This window comes from Eleutherodactylus coqui, chromosome 8, assembly GCF_035609145.1.
Source record: "Eleutherodactylus coqui strain aEleCoq1 chromosome 8, aEleCoq1.hap1, whole genome shotgun sequence".
Taxonomy (NCBI): Eukaryota; Metazoa; Chordata; class Amphibia; order Anura; family Eleutherodactylidae; genus Eleutherodactylus; species Eleutherodactylus coqui.
In genome coordinates, this window is record NC_089844.1 from 197,039,278 (window position 1) to 197,061,936 (window position 22,659).

At 48.4% G+C, this 22,659-nt stretch overlaps 1 protein-coding gene across 1 annotated transcript in view; it reads left to right on the forward strand.

Annotated features, from left to right (window-relative positions):
- PTH2R (parathyroid hormone 2 receptor) overlaps positions 1-22,659 on the forward strand; it is a 314,768-nt gene that overhangs the window by 165,033 nt on the left and 127,076 nt on the right. The window contains exon 8 of the mRNA XM_066577651.1: positions 9,483-9,543. Coding sequence (XP_066433748.1) covers positions 9,483-9,543 — 61 coding nt within the window. The remainder of the gene's footprint in view (positions 1-9,482; positions 9,544-22,659) is intronic.

A 22,659-nucleotide genomic window follows, 5' to 3' on the forward strand; every position in this document is an offset into this window, starting at 1 on the left:
TCCAATCCAATTTCTTTCCTGGTTTTCCTAGGGGGCTTACTCTTTTTCTGCTATTATAGAACTAAAGCCAGTACTGCATGAGGTGACACATTGGATAGGCTCCAATAGAAGAGAGGCTGGCAATATACAGTAAGAGAACCCTGATGGGCATTTTCCAACATCGGAGCTGTACAGCCTTATATCATAATGTCTTTAGACGTCAGGCAGTGGATGGGAAAGGGTTAAGGGATGTATCACTGGAAATGTTAAGTCATGTTGTATAAGAACCTAGAACTCTTACCCTGTAGAACTTTAAAAACGCCCTTGTAATGGAAGAGGAGCGATCTATATGCATGAACAGATACCTCTAGAAAATAATGTCAGCCTGCAAATGTTTGTTTGGGTGCCTGCTAATTGAGGGGCTGCACTTGGATGAACATAACACTCAAAATAATGGCAAGTCAAAGTGCAGCCCAACAAAAGTCGTAATCCGCATATGGTTCCCATGGATCAGCCGCAGCAGGTACGGCACCCTTCTGCTCTGCACTTATGAGGTTGAATCATGCATATTGTCTCTGAATACATGAAGAAAAGCTGTATAGGGTCATAAGACTACTATTTTAAAATGTTGAAACGTTAATGGGGTGTTCCCATTAAAGACATCCATCCCCTAATCACAGGATAGGGAAGAAATGTATGACCGCTGGGGTCTAGTAAGTGACCCTGACCATAGTGCACCATGATGCCCAGTGTGAAGAAGAATGCTGTGTGTCCTATTTTTGTCTGTTTTCACAGTGTCTGGGCCTTCAAGAAAACCGGTGTCCATGTGTGCTCTGTTTTGTGTTCTTGGACCCAACATGCCAACAGCCGTGTGAATATGCACCTAAATATTAATTTTCTCCTTATGTACTTTGCTAACCTATGGAAGCACCAACGTGAGGCGGCTTTACATGGATATATTTGCACATACAATATGCAGAGAATAGAACCCATTGATTTCAATGGGTTTGTACATATTTTCGGTTATTACACATGCACTCTTCACGTGGGCCAAATGTAAGGTCAAATAGGACACTTGATTACATTACTATTTTTATAATAAGTACAAAAATTTGGATATAATGACTAAATATGTTCTTCGGTAAACTTTCAAACCCCCTTCTGAGTATCAATGACACGCTGGTTTCATGAGCTTTGGATGATGCAGTATTACCCTCTTGAATAACAAGTATAACACATCAATTTAATACTTTCACGCTGGCATTCTGAGAAGAGCCTCTTCTATATTGGAGGGTCCCGAGTTGTGTTGGGAAGACCATCTGTTGAACATGGTTACGACCTGCCGCTAGGTACTGGGATCATGGCTGCCATCTTGGTACCAGACGTCAGGTAAGTGTGGAATGAGCACTGTGGCTCTTACTGCATCCCCCCAGAGCCTTTGGTATGCAGTACAGCGCAGTCTCCTATGAGCCAGTGAGAGAGGCTCTGTCCTAAGAGATGTTTTGGGACCCTTTCACCGGGTTCTGCTAACCCCCATAGTTTTGCTTTGTCAGTCAGAGTTAAGGGTCTGTTGGGGGACCTGTGCTCCATTTTTTCTGGACAAGAACCTTACTCTGGTCCATCCCACCACTAAATTTTAGTATTTTCTCATCAGTATTTAATGAAGTCGGTTTTCTAACAAGTGGAGTTGAGAACTATGTACAAATATTCCAAAAATGTCCAACAAGAGAAAAATTAATACAGAAGGAAGATGATTGAATGAAAAATGGGAAATCGAATACATTCTTGTGCTTCAAGGAGAAAAACTGGTATGTGTATTGTGTTATGAGGCAGTCGGTGGTAAAGGAATACAATATACCAAACACAGAGCGAGTGCAAATACGCCAATGTGAATGAGTCTTACAATTACACACGGCCTTTTAAAAGCCACCAAAATGCTGAAGTGGTCCCTGGTAAGATGAGTTTGACACCCCTGCTTTACAGCTTCCTTTACGAGCTGCAGTTAATCTGTCCGGCACATGGACTTGGCAATTGTTTCAGCAATTAGTGGTGATTTGCATACGGTTACAGCGAATCAACAGCAGTGCATACGAGCACCCTAACAAGTGCTTCAATGGATTGCCATCCAGGTTTCTGACTGAGAGTGGGATTAAGACTCAGTAAATTAGCTGTCCCATAAACAGCCATTCTTGGTCAGCAAATATTTCCATCATGCACCATAAAATCTCTTTAAAAATGTGTTACCTCCAAGGATCCTTTCCTGCCATAGGTGACTAAGAGAGACCCCATACTCTTGGTCATCCCTCCACACCCGCAAAGCTGTTTCAACCTCTTCCTGCAATGCCAAACACCACTTTAAGTGCAGTCCGTCTCTATGTAAAAACTCTTGCAAATCCTCTTCAAACTCTGTGATACACCACAATACCCCCATTTCTCTTGACAAAAGGTCCATCTCCTTATTAAGCTTCACTTGGTCCTTGTTCAACGTGCTCACCAACGTGCAATGCAAAACTTTTCTCTCAACCATGTGTGACCAGACCACGATAACATCTCGAAACAGAGCCCACAAACACAACAAATCTAACTTCATGTCCCAGATAATCTCATGAAATGAACAAATGCCCAAATCATTGCCTCCGGCATGTGTATTGTCCTAGATTAGGGTCACTACAGCAGTTATGTGGTCACTTCATATAGAAATGTGTATATGCCTTTAAATGTTCAGTTGTTTGTTATACTTATTTGCTCATGCAACCTAACCCTGCATTAGACTGGTAATCCACCCTAGCCTGCTATCATGTGTGTAAATCACGCCAACATAGCCTAGATATTGGCTAGCTAGCTACCTAGTTGCTAGGGGGGCTGTGATTGGTGGATAAGCCCTCTGCATGGGTTGGGTGAGAGGAGACAGATAAAAGGTCAGAGGAGGTACAGTCTAGAGGAGAAGTAAGGAAGTGGAGAAGAGTCAAGGCTAGTCAAGGAAGACGTCAAGGAAGTAAGATCAAGAGAAAGTCAGTGAGGTGCGAAGGAAAAAAGAAAAGTGTGAGTACAAAGGCTTGTTATGTTGGAAGTATAGAAAGACAACAAGAAAGAAAGGTTGAGTAAAGGAGAAGATAGAAAGAAGAATTTAACAATCTGGAAAATTAAGAAAGTAATAGAGAGAGAGGGTAAAGAGAAACCCTATAGACAACCCCAGAGAGAAAAGCTGGGATATAAATCAATGTGGAACAAGGAGTGTTCCGATCGTTCAACTGTAATCATCTACCCTAAGTAACCGTAATGCAACTTGTGTAACTCTCCCTAACTGAAGATCTCTCTCTTTGCAAATAAAACGTTCCATTGTTTTACTATTCAACCTGCCTCTCTGGGGTCCCTTCCCACCACCGACAACATCTACACTGAGGTACCACACTTCACTCCAGGAAGAGAGAACAATTTCCCTTTTTTATTTTATTTTTTACATTTTACTTATCCTTTTATCCAGAGTAGGTCGCAGCCTACATACGGACTAGTGTCACGAACTTGACAGACCACCATCTTACCTTGCCTGGCTTCACTGGCAGCACCCAACGCCAAAACAGAACACAATTCACATTGGAGCGTTTTCTCGCAGGTTGTGTTTTTTTGTGGGAGAATGGGAGTAGTGGAGCCACTGCCATTACTGTCACCTGCATCCCACCGCAGCCTGTGGGTGCCATACATGCATGACTAAAATATTCAAAAGCCGGTCTAAAGGTACATGAGATTGAATAAACCACTCCAAAACATCCCCCTAATGCTTATCCATCGCACCTAAGTCACTTCTCTAGGAATCCTCAATTGACGATCATCCCAGCGCACATCTGCTCTAACTGCTCCCCCCCAATATACATAGCAATGGCTAATGATCCAAACCAAACTCAGCTCTTGACCTGCAACAGACGAATACAAACGATAAGGCCAACAGGCAAAATAAACAGTCACCCAGAATAGACACCCTTACATAGAAACACCAGTATCCCTGCCAACGCTAAATCAACAAACTACTACAATAAGGGAGGACGGACTTGCAACCTGTAGTGCTCAGGTTCCCAACCTCCAATCTTTTTAATTCTCTCCACCCCCATGTCCCCCAGAGCAGCTTCTGTTGCAGCTCCTAAATTCGCAGACCAGCACACCCTTCGCCATCAAACATCTGCAAAATACAGTCATAAAGTGGTATTGCGATAAACACGAGTCATTTTTGTGAATTAACAAGGACCTCGGCCCAATGGCCGCATTGCCAAAAATTTCTCCCAATAACGAACTGGACAAATCCACAACATTCACATAGTTCAATGCACATGCCCTGGCCAACCTGATTGGTCTTAGACCTGTGCAAACAAGCACCTCACTAAGGGAACTGTTAACTGCACATTGCTAAGCAGCCCTACAGCATGCCAAGATTTAGTTACCAACTCAAAAACTCAGAACACCACAAAAAAGAAATAGCCAAGCGAAAAACAATCCTTCATAAACCGACGAACATTCAAGATAAATGCAGTCACATAGAAACACCAAAACCTTGAAAGACACCTGGTACATGTTTTACGATACCCCTCAGGCACCTGTCGCACTGCAAAAGTTTTGTAACATCCTCAAATCCTCGTGATCGAAACCAAAACATCAAAGCTGTCATGCACCTACTGACTCCTGACACAGATACCCCTTCTTCATGTGACTGGCAATTAAGAAAAGCAGCAAAGTCAAAAAATCCCACTCTGCAGAACCAAAGCTCATTCTATCCTGTAAACTCTCCTACGCACTTTGAATATGCATGCCATGTACCGCTACTCAATGACTCAATCGGGATGCGGTCCCTGAACCACACTCTACAGCCTCTCTGGCATGAAACCCCACACTTCGCCATCTCTGGTGCCAATGACTGAAACAGATCCATCTGCAAATGAGAGAGAGCATTGGCAACTGAATTTGTAAGTCTCGGAATATGGACTGCCACAAACAATGAGTTCAGAGACAATCCCTTCAACACCAAATAATGCAACAACCACAATACTGGCGGGAAACTTGTCGATTATCTGTTGACTGCCTGCACCACCAAGAAATCACCAAGGTAGTGAAACATGGATGACCAACCTACATCCTGCTTCACTACCCATTCAATGAAGGTGCTTATACAATATACTGCAACACTTCAGTATTGCAGTATATTGTATTTATATAGTCATTCTATTAAGCTGTGCCATGGGCAGAGCTTCACAAAGCCTCTGGCTGCCATGGACACCTGAATGGTACCCCGCAATCTCATAGCAGGGGAGCATTTAGAACACAGAACATGTCTCCTTCTTCAGTGATGCCCTTTAAACACTGCTGCAGAATTGACCACAGCAGTAAATGGTTAGCAGTCAGGATTGCAGCTGCTGCGGACAGGTCTCAAGGATATCTGATGCCCGACATGTATAGGGGGAGCTCCATACACTCTCCGCTACGAAGGGGGTGTGCATGTATGCCCTATGGCATTAAGGGGTTAAATAGAAGTTAATACACTGGCGGGTAACTGCTGCAGACTCCCTTTGTTTGGATGCACTCTGCGCTGTATATAGACGTGCCGCACGGCACATGAACAAACACATTAGATCTGATTTCTAATGACTGTGTTGAGTTTTGCTGTAGGAGCTGGAAGTGCTGGGCAGTGTGGAGGCTGCTGCAGATACAATTAGCTAAACTTAAAGGAGTATTCCCATCTGAGACTTTAATGGCATATCCATAGGATATGTCATGTAAGCCCGATCACTACTTCTGGCCTACATTGTACATATCTTTGTTGCCTGATGCATTATTTTATGCCACTATAGCAGGGTGGCAGGCTGCCCCTGCTACAATTACTATAAAGCCAGCCCCATTAAAGTCAATAGGCAGTGATACAGACTGTAATATTAAAGTTGGCCATTAGAGGGTGCTCCAGTGCAGGCAGAAACTGTTGACAATAGAAGTGAATAGAAGCGATCATATTATACGGACTTTACTGAGCATGCTTAAGGGAAGGGGTCCCGACTCCTGAGGAACTATGTAAGAAGACTGAACGGAGCATTGGTGGTAGTAGCTGAAGAAGAGTTCAGGGAAGATAGTCCTGTTGTGCTGATTGCTGAGTTAGACTGGCTGCACACAGATAACTTTGTATTGCGGAATCTGGGGTGGGCATCCGCAGCAAATACCGTTCATAACATGCTATGGAAAAGCACTTTTTCCTGCACATGAGCGGAAATCCATCGTGATTTGCCGCTCGCGGAGGAAAAAATCGTAGCGTGTTCCACTTTTGTGTGGGCTCCACATGGACAGCTTCCATTGAAGTCAATTGAAAGCGTCCGAGCTGCGGCCCTTTAGCAATTGACATTACGGAGAGGTCGCAGGACCCATGTTGTCGCCTAGTGACGGCATGTGAAAATCTACTGTGCATGTCCAACAGCTGACCAGCCGGACCATCCGCAGTACAGAAGGCCACCTGCACAGGAAAAAAAGACAGGTATACGGCGTCACTGGCTGGGCACAGGGTCGGATTCTGGTGTTGGATCCTCAATACGACCCGGATGCAGGATCCCACAGAAAGAGCTGTGTATGAGGACTGCTAGAACTGAGAGCTGCTGCGCCAGGAACCTCTGCTTCAACAAGTTGCTCGATTGCCCAATGTCAGGAGCTGTTTACCCACTACAAATAGAGACTCCAATGACCATTCAGGAGGGTGCTAACCAGATCTGAGCAACACATCAACCGGGGCACAGCTGCCAGACACCTAAGTGACCGGTCTCTGACTACCTAGTGGGCACATGTTTGGACGGTGTCGTTCGTGGCCACCAGGTAGTGGACTTCTTCAATATTGTAAAAGCTATTATAGTGATATCATACCCAGTATTACCGGGAACTTATTGCTGAAGTACTAGTAGCCGGTAGTCAGTAGGCACTTAGAATTAGTCGGACTGTTTGCTTGTTTCATGGTTGTGAACTGTTGACTGAGCATAGATCATCAATAGTCCAGTCCTGGAAAACCCCTTTAAAGGCTGTCCAGTATATGGTATTTGGCCATTATAGGTAGGGGGATAGTGTGAACATGTTTGTATTGTGGGGTCCACCTTGTTGATGCATTTTATGCACAATAGAAACAATGGGCGGTCCGCAGAAAGATGGGACATGCTGCGATTTTTTTTTTCCTGCATAGCATTGCAACTCGGTGCCATGCAGGAAAACATTGCAAATGTGAATGACGCCATTCAAAAGAATAGGTCTCCCATCTGTGCGAGATCTGTACGTCTCACAATCCACAAGTCTCACAAGGGTTTGAAGGCCCCATAAGTGATGGTATCTGCCTGGTTTTGGTGTAAAGGTGGAGCGTTTCCTGCCTCACATGAAGTATTGGTCCTCGGCCTGTATGGCACGTTGCCTTCTCTTGTGCTGTGTACTTCTTGTCATTAGTGCGCAGGCGCAGCGAGAGGAAGTAATTCGGCCAGAATTGTTTTTGTCATTTACACAAGGAGCCCCTACACTGCAGGACATCCATGCTGGTCCTGAATAGCGAGGAGCGATAATTCAAATAATTGGGTTGGGCTGATTGACTCGATTTTACTTAAAAATAATGGAAACAACCTGATTCCGACTGAAGTCAATGGGAGTAAAAATAGGGTTCACCGATATTGGCTCCTGCAGCTCCCTAATGCAGCCAAATCCGCACCAGAATCCTCCTGTTAGGCAAGTGAACTTCATGCGGGGTGGGATACACGTCACGTGTGGCGGAATATTCTGCTGCGTGTGACAACTCCCTCTCTGGGCAGTCAGGAACAGGTTAATGACATGCAGGATGTATGAAGCTATAAACTGCTTATGAGCGTAATACAGAGTATCCCCCGACGCCGCGGATTCAGCGGATACATTATTTATACGGTTACTCGCCCTTCTATCACATCTCCGCGCTGGGGAAACCTCTGAGCAGGAAGATCAAAGACATGATAAAGACCCTCCTGGAAGACGCCTCTGACAGTTTATACGTCCAGAGCGGCGGGAGAACAATCAGGAGACCGGAGCAGGCGGCGAAGTGTGCAAAGTCAATGCGCCGAATCGCTGGGAGCCTCGGAGTACATGACGGTGGTAAAGTGAATACTAGTGGGCTCCTCAGTAGGACCAGTTGTGCCGATATCACCAAGTAGACGGCGTTGCTGCGTGCAGGATCTTATGTCCGTATACGCCAAAGGCTGAGTGCGATGAATAAAAGTCGCTTCCCGTACATTTCACAGCAGTGTTCAGATTGTCTGCTGGATCCTTCTTCGATCTGTAGCCTGTATTCTGCACATTCCCATCCAGATGGTCCCAAGTGTACAAATGCTGCCCCCTCAGGGCAAGCGTGGTATAACACCTATTCAGATGTAATACAGTACAGCCCACCAGAACCAAGCTCAGTACATAAATAGAGCACCAGAACCAAGCTCAGTACATAAATACAACACCAGAACCAACCTCAGTACATAAATCAACACCAGAACCAAGCTCAGTACATAAATACAACACCAGAACCAAGCTCAGTACATAAATACAACACCAGAACCAAGCTCATAATCTAAATACAACACCAGAACCAAGCTCATAATATAAATGCGGCGCCAGAACCAAGCTCATAACATAAATACGGCGCCAGAACCAAGCTCATAACATAAATACGGCGCCAGAACCAAGCTCATAACATAAATACAGCACCAGAACTGAGCTCAGTGCATCAATACAGCCCTAGAGCCCAGCTCAGTACATAAATACAACCCCAGTGCCAAGCTCAGTACATAAATACAGCGCCAGAACCAAACTCAGTACATAAATACAGCACCAAAACTAAGCTCAGTACATAAATACAGCACCACAACCAAGTTCAATACAGAAATACAGTGCCAGAACCAAGCTCAGTACATAACTACTTCACAACAACCAAGTTCAGTACAGAAATACAATGCCAGAACCAAACTGAGTACATAAATACAGCCCCAGAACTGAGCTCAGTGCATCAATACAACCTCAGAGTCAAGCTCAGTACATCATTACAGCGCCAGAACCAAACTCAGTACACAAATACAGCGCCACAACCAAACTCAGTACATTAATACAGTAGAATGTATAGTGGTCATTGCTCACCTCTTCATTGTTGTCTCTCAGAGAGGCTTTGTCCTCTGCCTGTGAAATAGGCCTGGTCACATGACCCTCGGTAGACAGTTTGTTGCAGATATTCATTCATTTGTACCAAGTACATGCATGCATATATGTTTGGTGTTTACAGATGACTGGCCATGCTGTGCTGCTGTATCGCTGTCTGTGAGGGGATGGCTGATCAGGGGAGGTGCGGTGGACTGCTAGGAAGGGATAAGCTGCACCACCTGTATCAGAAGGGGACCGTAAGAGTCCCATAAGGGGTTCTTGGGGAGTAGAAGGTTGTAGATGGCAAAACTATTGAAAAACTTTCTACTTATTCTATGTTCCTTTTCTGCCTATTGCAGGTTTCCCGGCTGTGTTCGTAATCCTGTGGTCGGCGGTCCGGGCTACGTTAGCAGATGCAAGGTGAGATACAGCACTTTAGGATAAGAGCAATGCTTCCAATGGAGCTGAAGTCAAACTGTGCATGAACACCCTTACTCTTCATCCAGATGGATGTCCGCCCCTCTCCTAGGCGTTGTACTCTATGTACAGACTCCGTATTGCTTCCAGCGCTGTGTGCATTATCTTTTGCTAGTTTATAGCAGTCTAGTTGTCATCTCAGATGTGTGAGAGAAGGATCCCAGCCGTGTGCAGGTGCTGGTAAACTATGGAAATCGGGCCCCCCAATGGGTCTACATATATTCAGTGTATTGTTACTAAGGGTAATAACTCGCTCATTTGTGGGCATCCCTACAGTCAGGCTGAGATATCACCTCCTGCTCGGCCTGAAGTTTTGCCAGTGGTGGCTACACATCTGCTCCATTCACTCCAATGGGATTACTGGAGATTGCCGAGTTCACACACTTGGCTAACTCCGGTGGTGCCCCTATGCATGCATGCATAGCCACTGCTGTCATTGCATGGGGTAGAATACCGAGCTGAAATAACACTCTCAACAGAGACTATTCTACTATTCTAGCGTTATTGATCTTTGCACCTATTCTGATCTTCATATCTGTCAAAGCACAACGTCAGGGCCCGCTCCCAAGTTTACGTGGGCCCTTGGGTGAAAAAGTCACAGTTGTCATCCTTAGTCATTTGCAGACCCCCTATGTGCCCTGGCAATAAAATAAACTCCCCTCCATCGCACTCCCATGGCATCCTCCATCCTCTGCCTTGTCCTCTTCTGGCCACGATCAAGGACTTCATTGTGCCACCAGCGTGACGAGGCACCTGACGATAGAGCAGGAAGGCTTAATCAACTGTAACCGCATCTTTAAAACATGCATACAATTGATCTCAAAGAATAAGAACCAGATCAATCCCACCCCTGAGTGCACCCCCCCCAAAACCCAGTGCGCCCCCCAAAACTCCCGGGGTTTGCCTGGTGCTGACTAGTGTTGCTCGTCTTGATCAGCCGGGCGATAAAATCATCCTGATTTTTTTCTAAGTTGGATTGGATAAGTCCAAACCAATTTTTTAGGAAAATCTAATTTCCCGTAATGCTTCCTCCACTGTGCGGCTAATGAGTAGCAAGGGTGCCTTGATGATGTCACCAAATGTGTCCTCCATCTATATGTGTATGCGATACGTGGTCTGTACGTTGGGAGGGTATATTTTTGCTGCTGTCACCGTATATAGCAGCAAAGCAAAGAGACAAACTATGCTTTGGTGTGTGGAATATTGCAGTTCCCTATTTGTGGCCTCAGATGTCGTTCAAAGTCGCCAGTCCGGCCAATATGAATTATTTGCAGACCTTACGCAGCTAACAGTGGGGCTTGGGGAATTGAATTATGCTGCGCCAAACATTAACAGTGCACAAATATAAAAGCTATACTCTGCAGCCTTCTGTTCTCACATATCATGCCTCCCGGGGATTGCAGCTTATTTAGTTGATGGTGGTTTATTTGTCAATGCAAAACAAAAAGAAGTCCAAACAGGGAAACAGCAGATTCGCTTGAGACGCTGTTCGAAGTCACCAGTCCGGTCACTTCAAATTATTTGCAGACCTTATGCAGCTAGCAGTAGTTTTCTGCAAACTACAAAGGTAACTGAAAAGTTACATAAAACTACACTAAGGAGCAAAAAAAAAAAACTAAGTTAAAAAAATAAATAAAAAAGAAACTTGAAAAAATTAAGAGTTCGGGGACATATCAGGGACCCCTCTAGTACTGACCCCTGTGGTGCCCCACTAGTATTAGTGACCCCTCCAGTACTGACCCCTCTGATACCCCACTAGTAACAGTGACCCCTCGAATACCACCCCCTGTGGTACCCCACTAGTAATGGTGACCCCTCGAATACCACTCCCTGTGGTACCCCACTAGTAATGGGAACCACAGCAATACTGCCTCCTGTGTTACCCCACTAGTAACGGTGACCCAATCAGAGTATGCACCATTTATAACCCCCCTCTGCTTTCTATCCATGACCAGTTACCTACCCACATACAAACATTCTCATCCAGACCAGGCATTCTCATTTTATATACCAACTGCAGCACAGTATCAAATGCTTTGGAAAAGTCCAGATACGCAAGATTCAGTGACTCCACGGTCCAGTCTACAACTTACCTCCTAGTAGAAGCTGATCAGGTTGGTTTCACAGGAGCAACCTCTCATAAACATATGCTGATATGGACCTATGCAGCTTTTTTCCTTGAGGTCCTCCAGGATAACATCTCTTAGAAGCCCTTAAAATATTTTACCCACAATAGAAGTAAGACTTACAGGCCTGTAGTTTCCAGGTTCACTTTTTGACTCCTTTTTGAATATTGGCCCCACATTGGCTATGCACCAATCCAATGACTAGAGAGTCCTAAAATATAAGAAACTATGGTCTATCTATCACATTTCTTAATTCCCTTAGAACCCAAAGTGTATGCCATTGGGACCTGGTGATTTGTCTATTAATCTTTTTAAGCTGGCTCTGAACTTCTTCCTTGGTTAGAGTGGTGACTAGAGATGAGCGAACGTACTCGTCTGAGCTTGATGCTCGCTCGAGTATTAGGGTGTTCGAGATACTCGTTATTCGAGACGAGCACCACACGGTACTCGAGTCAATTCCATTTCCTTCCCTGCATGTTTTGTGCCATTTTCTGGCCAATAGACATGCAGGGAAGGCATTACAACTTCCTCCTGTGATGTTCCAGCCCTATCCCACCCCCCCTGCAGTGAGTGGCTGGCGAGATCAAGTGACCGCCGAGTATTTAAAGCGGTCCCGCCCGCGGCTCGCCACAGACACACACTGGCAGAGATTAGGGAGAGTGGTGCTGCTGCTATAGGGAGAGTGTTAGCGTCTTCAAGAACCCCAACGGTCCTTTTTAGGGCCACATTTGACCGTGTGCATTACTGTTGTGGCTGCTGGGAGCAGTTTTGCACAATTTTTTTTTTTTTCATCTCGGGCTCTGCAGGCTATTACAGCTATAGCGTTCTCAGTCTGCAGTCAATTATACAGAGTATAGGGGCAGTACTGGTCAGGCAGGGACAGTGGTAGTGTACAATCCTGTCAACAAGTACCCCAACAGTCCTTCTTTGGGCTACCTCTGACTGTGTGCATTACTGTTGTGGCAGCTGGGAGCAGTTTTGCACTTTTTTTTTTTTTTCATCTTGGGCTGTGCAGACTATTGCGTTGTCAGCCTGCAGCCAATTATACAGAGTATAGGGGCAGTACTGGTCAGGCAGGGACCGTGGTAGTGTAGAATCCTGTCAACAAGTACCCCAAAAAAGCTCCTCCTTAGGGCTACCTGTGAGCGTGTGCATTACTGTGGTAGTGGCTCACTATTAGCCAGCTAGGCCTTTCTGCAGCCCAGAGTATAGTTTTTTCGGCCTACAGTGTGCGTAACATAACCGCTGTGACCCTCCAAGTGCAGGCCAATAATTGGCAAATTTTTTACACTGCTCTGTGCATCCCGTCAACTTCACGCGCAGCGTTCGCCCACAGCCGCTGATTGAGGGAAAGACATATACACGCTATGTAGGCTGTTTGCTTTTTCAAAAAAATTTGATAAAAAGCTCCTTCTTACGGCTACGTGTGACCGTGTGCATTTTACTGCGTGGCCGCAGGGAGTTATAGTGGCTCACTATTACTCAGCTAGGCCTTTTTGCAGCCTAGCATATAATTTTTTGCGGACTGCAGTGTGCGTAACATAACCGCTGTCAGCCTCCAAGTGCATGCCACTAATTGCATAATTATTCAGACCGCTCTGTGTCTGCTCTATTCGTAATACACCATGCTGAGGGGTAGGCCTAGAGGACGTGGCTGTGGATGCGGAGGTCCAAGTGAGGGTGTGGGCACAGGCCGAGTTCCATGTCCAGGTGAATCGCAGCCGGCTGCTGCGGGATTAGGAGAGAGGGAAGTTCCTTCATATCACAATTTATGGGTCCACGTGGTAGACCTTTATTACACAATGAGCAGTGTGAGCAGGTCCTGACATGGATAGCAGAAAATACATCCAGAAATGTATCGAACAACCAGTCTTCTACGCCGTCCACTGCTGCAACTCTGAATCCTCTCGCTGCTGCTCCTCCTCCTCCCAGCCTCCTCACTCCATGAAAATGACACATTCTGATGAGCAGACACCCAGGAACTGTCCTCGGGCCCCTGCCTTGATTGGGAAAAAATGGTTTCTCTCCCACCTGAGGAGTTTGTCGTGACTGATGCCCAACCCTTGGAAAGCTCCCGGTGATGAGGCTGGAACTTCTGTAATTTTACTCTGCAAGCAAGCGTGGATTACACTTTTTCCTGCATGGAATTTTTTGCTGTTTCCCAAAGCACCCCCTCGCGCCAAGCCACCCTGCAGAGGCCTAGGTCTTCAAAGGTGTGGATGTTTTTTAGTGAGAGCGCGGACGACCGATGCACAGTGGTATGCAACCTGTGTCGCGCCAAGATCAGCCGGGGAGCCACCAGTACCAGCCTCACCACCACCAGCATGCGCAGGCATATGATGGCCAAGCACCCCACGAGGTGGGACGAAGGCCATTCACCGCCTCTGGGTCGCACCACTGCCTCTTCCCCTGGGCCCCAACCTGCCACTCAGATCCAACCCCCCTTCCGGCCTGCACCCACACCCTCAGCTCCGCTGTCCTCGGGCATGGCGTGTGGGCCGCAGCCAACATGTATTTCCTCTCACGTACCCTCAGCTATCCGGGGCACTGCAATGGGATTTCTTTATGTACCGTCTGTGTGTTCCTGCTAGCCACACATGCTGTGGGTGCACACAGACTTGCCATAGCGACGTTGTACCTGTCTGTCCCCAAAACACTGACAGACTTGGGTAGGGTGCAGAGAGCAGATGGTTTACCCCTTGCGTTGTCGATGAGGTATCCGACACCCAAACAGAATGAGTAGTGTGTGGACACATGGAGTCCCCATTGCTATGTCACTCGCAGCACCTTGGGCCACACAAGGTGTTTGCTGGGACAGAGGCTGACCCAGGGCCCGCTCACATACTTCCCACACCAAGTATTGCTGCATTGTGGAGATGTGTAGACGTGCTGGGCTGGCAGCGGACTCCCCTTCATGCCCACGTTTGCAGCTCCTGACGGAGGTGGCAAAGCATTGGAATGAAGATGGAACATCAATCTATTATCAATTCTCAACAGCATTGTGGGCTATCGCCCACACTTTCAAAGAGGGACGCTACCTGGCCCTGCCCACCCTCTGCAGTGTGTGCCTCCGGTTCCTCCTCATGGCAGACACACTTATAAATAGACATGAGGGTGGTGTGGCTATGAGGCCAGCGTGTGGCATGAGGGCAGCTGAAGGCTGCACATGGACACTTTTGTGTGCGCTGCGGACGCAGGGTCGAGCGGCGGGGGGTTTGGGCAGCATGTAACCCAGGAGAAGAGGCAGCGGTGTGACCCGCAGGCAGTGATTGTGCTTGGTTGGAGGTAGTGTGGTGCTTCGCTAAGGTGAGCCTTGCTAATGAGGGTTTGTCCGAAGTAAAAGTAAAAGTTCTGTCTGTCCCTCCTCTGGGACAGACAGAAGAATCACAGATGGTTCCCTACTGCCTGCTCCTCAACCAATGAACCCCTCACCCCTGCTCTGCACACACTGAAGTAACAGCAGTAAATTCAGTATTACCGACCCCACTTCAGATGGCTGTAGTTCCAGTTCTTTTGGTGCTACGGACAAGATTTTGGTCTCATTTTAAAGTGAAGAATCTTGGCAAAGAGCACTAGAGGTAGAGTGTTCTATTGGTGCTACGGACAAGATTTTGGTCTCATTTTAAAGTGAAGAATCTTGGCAAAAAGCACTAGAGGTAGTTTGAAGTAGTATGAGCTCTTTTTATCAGAAACTGTCATGTCCTTTTCCTGTACAATGAACACAGGGGAATCTGTGGGCTAAAAGTACACTTGGCAGTGCCCCTGCAGCCAATAAACCAGTAACAAATCAGGGATGCTGACATATGGGGCCAGGCTAATAGAAACAAATGGTGGCACTACCTTGGGGATGTAGATATGCAGATACGTGAACTAGGTAAAGCCCAAATATAGCAGTGAGGACAGAACATGCCTATTGTTATACAGAAATGTGAACAAACACTCCAGAGGTGCAACATGACAACATTTCAGGCCTGAAGCCCCTTATGAGGCTAGAACAAAAGACAACAGATACAACAATAAACTAGCAGACAGACAAAAGTGGACACTCAGTATACAGAATAGGCTTATGTACATAATACAATCCATGCCGATCCGTGAATGCAGAAGGACAGACTTCACATAACGTAGAAGTGGTAGAGGACAAAGCCGTGATACAAAGTGACCACACAAGCGTAAGAAGAGGTTCCTCACTACCCACAAGGAGCCTCCGAGAGCCTTTTATAGGCCAAGGGGGAAACCAGTTGTAGGGTCTTAGGTGACAAGACCGTTCATCTAATCATCACAACTCTCAGCATTTACAGATCTGTCTGAGATGGAACTGCATGTCGGGTTTTACAGCACAATGACAACTTTTTCTGGGGGCGGGATACTTTTTGACAAGGAGTGTAAGCACAATATAAATCTGAGGGGTAAAGTGCGGGTTAACTGGTTGCCATGAGTACAGCACACTCTGATATCCCGTTCTGGAGTATTTACGTACCTTTTCATGATGCTAATAGATTTTGCATCAGAATTGTGTGGGGATGTTTTGCCGGTCTGCCTCCTCCGCCGGCCCTCCACTTCTGTGTATAGAGGATTGAATGCACTGAAGTGTTCCGAATGTAACAACTTCCCATCTGTAACAATTAATTGATAACATCTAGGACGGTCTTCCTTTCATCATTCTCCTTTGGGCAGATAACATTAGCAAATCTTCATAGATCAAACGTGGCAAGATTTCCGTTTTGCGGTTGAGATGATTTCTGTCTCCGGCCGCCTCCCGCAGCGCTCGGCGCGTTTCTGAAGTACTTTATACGAGACATTAACACGGTCTCGGCATTTGTGGGTATTTTATCTCACAGCAGGCGATGAATAAATTGCATTCAGGGCTTTGCACTGCTGTCATTCAGTTCCATTCTTCAGCTCTAGAGATGAGCGAGCACCAAAATGCTCGGGTGCTCGTTACTCGGGACGAAATTTTCGCGATGCTCGAGGGTTCGTTTCGAGTAACGAACCCCATTGAAGTCAATGGGCGACCCGAGCATTTTTGTATTTCGCCGATGCTCGCTAAGGTTTCCATTTGTGATAATCTGGGCAATTCAAGAAAGTGATGGGAACGACACAGCAACGGATAGGGCAGGCGAGGGGCTACATGTTGGGCTGCATCTCAAGTTCCCAGGTCCCACTATTAAGCCACAATAGCGGCAACAGTGGCCCCCCCCCCCTCCCAACAACTTTTACTTCTGAAAAGCCCTCATTAGCAATGCATACCTTAGCTAAGCACCACACTACGTCCAACAAAGCACAATCACTGCCTGCATGACACTCCGCTGCCACTTCTCCTGGGTTACATGCTGCCCAACCCCCCCCCCCCCCCCACCCCGCCTGATCCGGTGTCCACAGCGCACACCAAAGTGTCCCTGCGCAGCCTTCAGCTGCCCTCATGCCACACCACCCTCATGTCTATTTATAAGTGCGTTTGCCATGAGGAGGAACCGCAGGCACACACTGCAGAGGGTTGGCATGGCTAGGCAGCGACCCTCTTTAAAAGGGGCGGGGCGATAGCCCACAATGCTGTACAGAAGCAATGAGAAATGTAATTCTCTGCCACCGCCATCAGGAGCTGCACACGTGGGCATAGCAATGGGGAACCTATGTGCCACACACTATTCATTCTGTCAAGCTGTCTGCATGCCCCAGTCAGACCGGGGTTTTTTATAAATAGTCACAGGCAGGTACAACTCCGCAATGGGAATTCCGTTTGCACCCACAGCATGGGTGGCTCCCTCGAACCCACCGGCTGTACATAAATGTATCCCATTGCAGTGCCCTGGACAGCAGAGCTAACGTCAGATTAAATGCAGGTGGGCTTCGGCCCACACTGCATGCCCCAACCTGACCGGGGTTTTTAATTCATAGACACAGGCAGGTACAACTCCCTATTGTGAAGTCCCTGTGGACCGACAGCATGGGTGGGTGCCAGGAAGCTACCGACGGTACATAAATATATCCCATTGCAGTGCCCAGCACAGCTGAAGTAATGTCATGTTAAATGCAGGTGGGCTTCGGCCCACACTGCATGCCCCAGTCAGACTGGGGTTCTTTGGAAGTGGACACATGCAGTTACAACTCCGTGTGGACCGACAGCATGGGTGGGTGCCAGGAACCCACCGGCGGTACATAAATATATCCCATTGCAGTGCCCAGCACAGCTGATGTAACGTCAGCTTTAATGCAGGTGGGCAAAAAATTAATTGGATTACACTGTAGGCGAGGGTCCCAAAAAATTGGTGTACCAACAGTACTAATGTACGTCAGAAAAATTGCCCATGCCCAACCAAGAGGGCAGGTGAAACCCATTAATCGCTTTGGTTAATGTGGCTTAATTTGTAACTAGGTTTGGAGGCAGCCCAGTAAAAATAAAAATTGGTTCAGGCGCAAGTTTCAATGCTTTAATGAGCATTGAAACGTATAAAAATTGTTTACAAAAATTATATGACTGAGCCTTGTGGGCCTAAGAAAAATTGCCCGTTCGGCGTGATTACGTCAGGTTTCAGGAGGAGGAGCAGGAGGAGGAGGATGAATATTATACACAGATTGATGAAGCTAAAAGGTCCACGTTTTTGATGGTGATAGAGAACAATGCTTCCATCCGCGGGTGCAGCCTACGTATTGTTTAGGTATCGCTGCTGTCCGCTGGTGGAGAAGAGAAGTCTGGGGAAATCCAGGCTTTGTTCATCTTGATGAGTGTAAGCCTGTCGGCACTGTCGGTTGACAGGCGGGTACGCTTATCTGTGATGATTCCCCCAGCCGCACTAAACACCCTCTCTGACAAGACGCTAGCCGCAGGACAAGCAAGCACCTCCAGGGCATACAGCGCAAGTTCAGGCCACGTGTCCAGCTTCAACACCCAGTAGTTGTAGGGGGCAGAGGCGTCACGGAGGATGGTCGTGCGATCGGCTACGTACTCCCTCACCATCCTTTTACAGTGCTCCCGCCGACTCAGCCTTGACTGGGGAGCAGTGACACAGTCTTGCTGGGGAGCCAGAAAGCTGGCAAAGGCCTTAGAGAGTGTTCCCCTGCCTGTGCTGTACATGCTGCCTGATCTCCATGCCTCCCCTGCTACCTGGCCCTCGGAACTGCGACTTCGGCCACTAGCGCTGTCGGATGGGAATTTTACCATCCGTTTGTCTGCCAAGGTCCTGTGGTATAGCATCAGTCTCGAACCCCTTTCCTCTTCGGGTATGAGAGTGGAAAGGTTCTCCTTATACCGTGGGTCGAGCAGTGTGTACACCCAGTAATCCGTAGTCGCCAGAATGCGTGTAACGCGAGGGTCACGAGAAAGGCATCCTAACATGAAGTCAGCCATGTGTGCCAGGGTACCTGTACGCAACACATGGCTGTCCTCACTAGGAAGATCACTTTCAGGATCCTCCTCCTCCTCCTCCTCCTCCTCCTCCTCCTCAGGCCATACACGCTGAAAGGATGACAGGCAAGCAGCATGGGTACCCTCAGCAGTGGGCCAAGCTGTCTCTTCCCCCTCCTCCCCCTCCTCCTCCTCCTCCTCCTCCTCCTCCTCCTCCTCCTCCATGCACTGAGATATAGACAGGAGGGTGCTCTGACTATCCAGCGACATACTGTCTTCCCCCGCCTCTGTTTCCAAGCGCAAAGCGTCTGTCTTTATGCTTTGCAGGGAACTTCTCAAGAGGCATAGCAGAGGAATGGTGACGCTAATGATTGCAGCATCACCGCTCACCATCTGGGTAGACTCCTCAAAGTTTCCAAGGACCTGGCAGATGTCTGCCAACCAGGCCCACTCTTCTGTAAAGTATTGAGGAGGCTGACTTCCACTGCGCTGCCCATGTTGGAGTTGGTATTCCACTATAGCTCTATGCTGCTCATAGAGCCTGGCCAAGATGTGGAGCGTAGAGTTCCACCATGTGGGCACGTCGCACAGCAGTTGGTGCACTGGCAGATGAAACCGATGTTGCAGGGTGCGCAGGGTGGCAGCGTCCGTGTGGGACTTGCGGAAATGTGCGCAGAGTCAGCGCACTTTTCTGAGCAGGTCTGACAAGCGTGGGTAGCTTTTCAGAAAGCGCTGAACCACCAAATTAAAGACGTGGGCCAGGCATGGCACGTGCGTGAGGCTGCCGAGCTGCAGAGCCGCCACCAGGTTACGGCCGTTGTCACATACGACCATGCCCGGTTGGAGGCTCAGCGGCGCAAGCCAGCGGTCGGTCTGCTCTGTCAGACCCTGCAGCAGTTCGTGGGCCGTGTGCCTCTTATCGCCTAAGCTGAGTAGTTTTAGCATGGCCTACTGACGCCCACCGCTGTGCTGCCGTGCCGCGCGACACCGACTGCTGGCGACGTGCTGCTGCTGACACCTCTTGATTGCGAGACAGAGGTTGCGTAGGAGGAGGAGGGTGGTTTAGTGGAGGAAGCATACACCGCCGCAGATACCACCACCGAGCTGGGGCACGCAATTCTGGGGGTGGGTAGGACGTGAGCGGTCCCAGGCTCTGACTCTGTCCCAGCCTCCACTAAATTCACCCAATGTGCCGTCAGGGAGATATAGTGGCCCTGCCCGCCTGTGCTTGTCCACGTGTCCGTTGTTAAGTGGACCTTGGCAGTAACCGCGTTGGTGAGGGCGCGTACAATATTGCCGGAGACGTGGTTGTGCAGGGCTGGGACGGCACATCGGGAAAAGTAGTGGCGACTGGGAACTGAGTAGCGCGGGGCCGCGGCCGCCATCATACCTTTGAAAGCCTCCGTTTCCACAACCCTATACGGCAGCATATCCAGGCTGATAAATTTGGCTATGTGCACGTTTAACGCTTGAGGGTGCGTGGCGGCGTACTTGCGCTTGCGCTACAACACTTGCGCTAGCGATGGCTGGACGGTGCACTGAGAGACATTGGTGGATGGGGCCGAGGACAGCGGAGGTGAGGGTGTGGGTGCAGGCCAGGAGACGGTAGTGCCTGTGTCCTGAGAGGGGGGTTGGATCTCAGTGGCAGGTTGGGGCACAGGGGGAGAGGCAGCGGTGCAAACCGGAGGCGGTGAACGGCCTTCGTCCCACCTTGTGGGGTGCTTGGCCATCATATGTCTGCGCATGCTGGTGGTGGTGGCTCCCCGGCTGATCTTGGCGCGACAAAGGTTGCACACCACTGTTCGTCGGTCGTCTGCACTCCCAGTGAAAAACTGCCAGACCTTTGAGCACCTCGGCCTCTACAGGGTGGCATGGCGCGAGGGGGCGCTTTGGGAAACAGTTGGTGGATTATTCGGTCGCGCCCTGCCTCTACCCCTGGCCACTGCACTGCCTCTTCCAACCTGCCCTGCTGCTGCACTTGCCTCCCCCTCTGAAGACCTGTCTTCAGTAGGCGTAGCAAACCAGGTGGGGTCAGTCACCTCATCGTCCTGCTGCTCTTCCTCCGAATCCTCTGTGCGCTCCTCCCTCGGACTGACTCCAATTACTACTACCTGAGTGATAGACAACTGTGTCTCATCGTCATCGTCCTCCTCACCCACTGAAAGCTCTTGAGACAGTTGCCGGAAGTCCCCAACCTCATCCCCCGGACCCCGGGGACTTTCCAAAGGTTGGGCATCGGTCACGACAAACTCCTCCGGTGGGAGAGGAACCATTGCTGGCCATTCTGGGCAGGGGCCCGGGAACAGTTCCTGGGAGTCTGCCTGCTCCTCAGAATGTGTCATTTTAATGGAGTGAGGAGGCTGGGAGGAAGGAGGAGCAGCAGCCAGAGGATTCAGAGTTGCAGCAGTGGACGGCGCAGAATTCTGGGTGGTCGATAGATTGCTGGATGCACTTTCTGCCATCCACGACAGGACCTGCTCACACTGCTTATTTTCTAATAAAGGTCTACCGCGTGGACCCATTGATTGTGAGATGAATGTGGGGACGCCAGAAACGTGCCTCTCTCCTAATCCCGCAGCAGTCGGCTGCGATACACCTGGATCAGGAGCTCGGCCTGTGCCCACACCCTGACTTGGGCCTCCGCGTCCTCGCCCGCGTCCACGTCCTCTAGGCCTACCCCTACCCCTCAGCATGCTGTATTACCAGTAGTGCAGAAACAGAACGCTGTAATTAAATGTGCCGCTTATTGGCCTGTGGTTGGAGGCTGACTTCCCTTACGGAACGCACAGCAGAGCCAGGAAACAATTTTGCGCACGCCTGTAGTGAGACGTAGGTGCCTATGACTGAACTAGTGGAATTCACAGCGCAGAAGCAGTGAAGTGGCCAAAGGCCAGTAGTAGGCCTTAAGTATTTTGCGTCTATTTTTTTAAAATGCTGAGCTGATACAGAAGACAGATACTGTAGGCAGCGTATAATATTATGTATACTGTTTCCCTCTGGGGGGATGACGGCGCTGATGTAACGGAGACAGCAGAGCCAGGAAAGAATTTTGCGCAAGCCTGCTGAAACGCTTAGCTGCGTATTAATTAGGACTACTACCCCCAGCAGATAGATACTGTAGGCAGCGTATAATATTATGTATACTGTTTCCCTCTGGTGGGATGACGGCGGTGATGTAACAGAGACAGCAGAGCCAGGAAACAATTTTGCGCAAGCCTGCTGTAACGCTTAGCTGTGTATTAATTAGGACTACTACCCCCATCAGACAGATACTGTAGGCAGCGTATAATATTATGTATACTGTTTCCCTCTGCCGGGATGACGGCGGTGATGTATCGGAGACAGCAGAGCCAGGAAAGAATTTTGCGCAAGCCTACTGTAACGCTTAGCTGCGTATTAATTAGGACTACTACCCCCAGCAGACACGCAGTAAACTGAAGACGGTCACAGGCAGCCCAAATATAGTATTTTTCCCCATTTTTTTTGAAAAAGCCCACTGCCTATATAGCCTGTATATCTCTTTCCCTGCCTCACCAGTACTGGCCCTATACTCTGTACAATGACTGCAGACTGAGGACGCAATGCTCT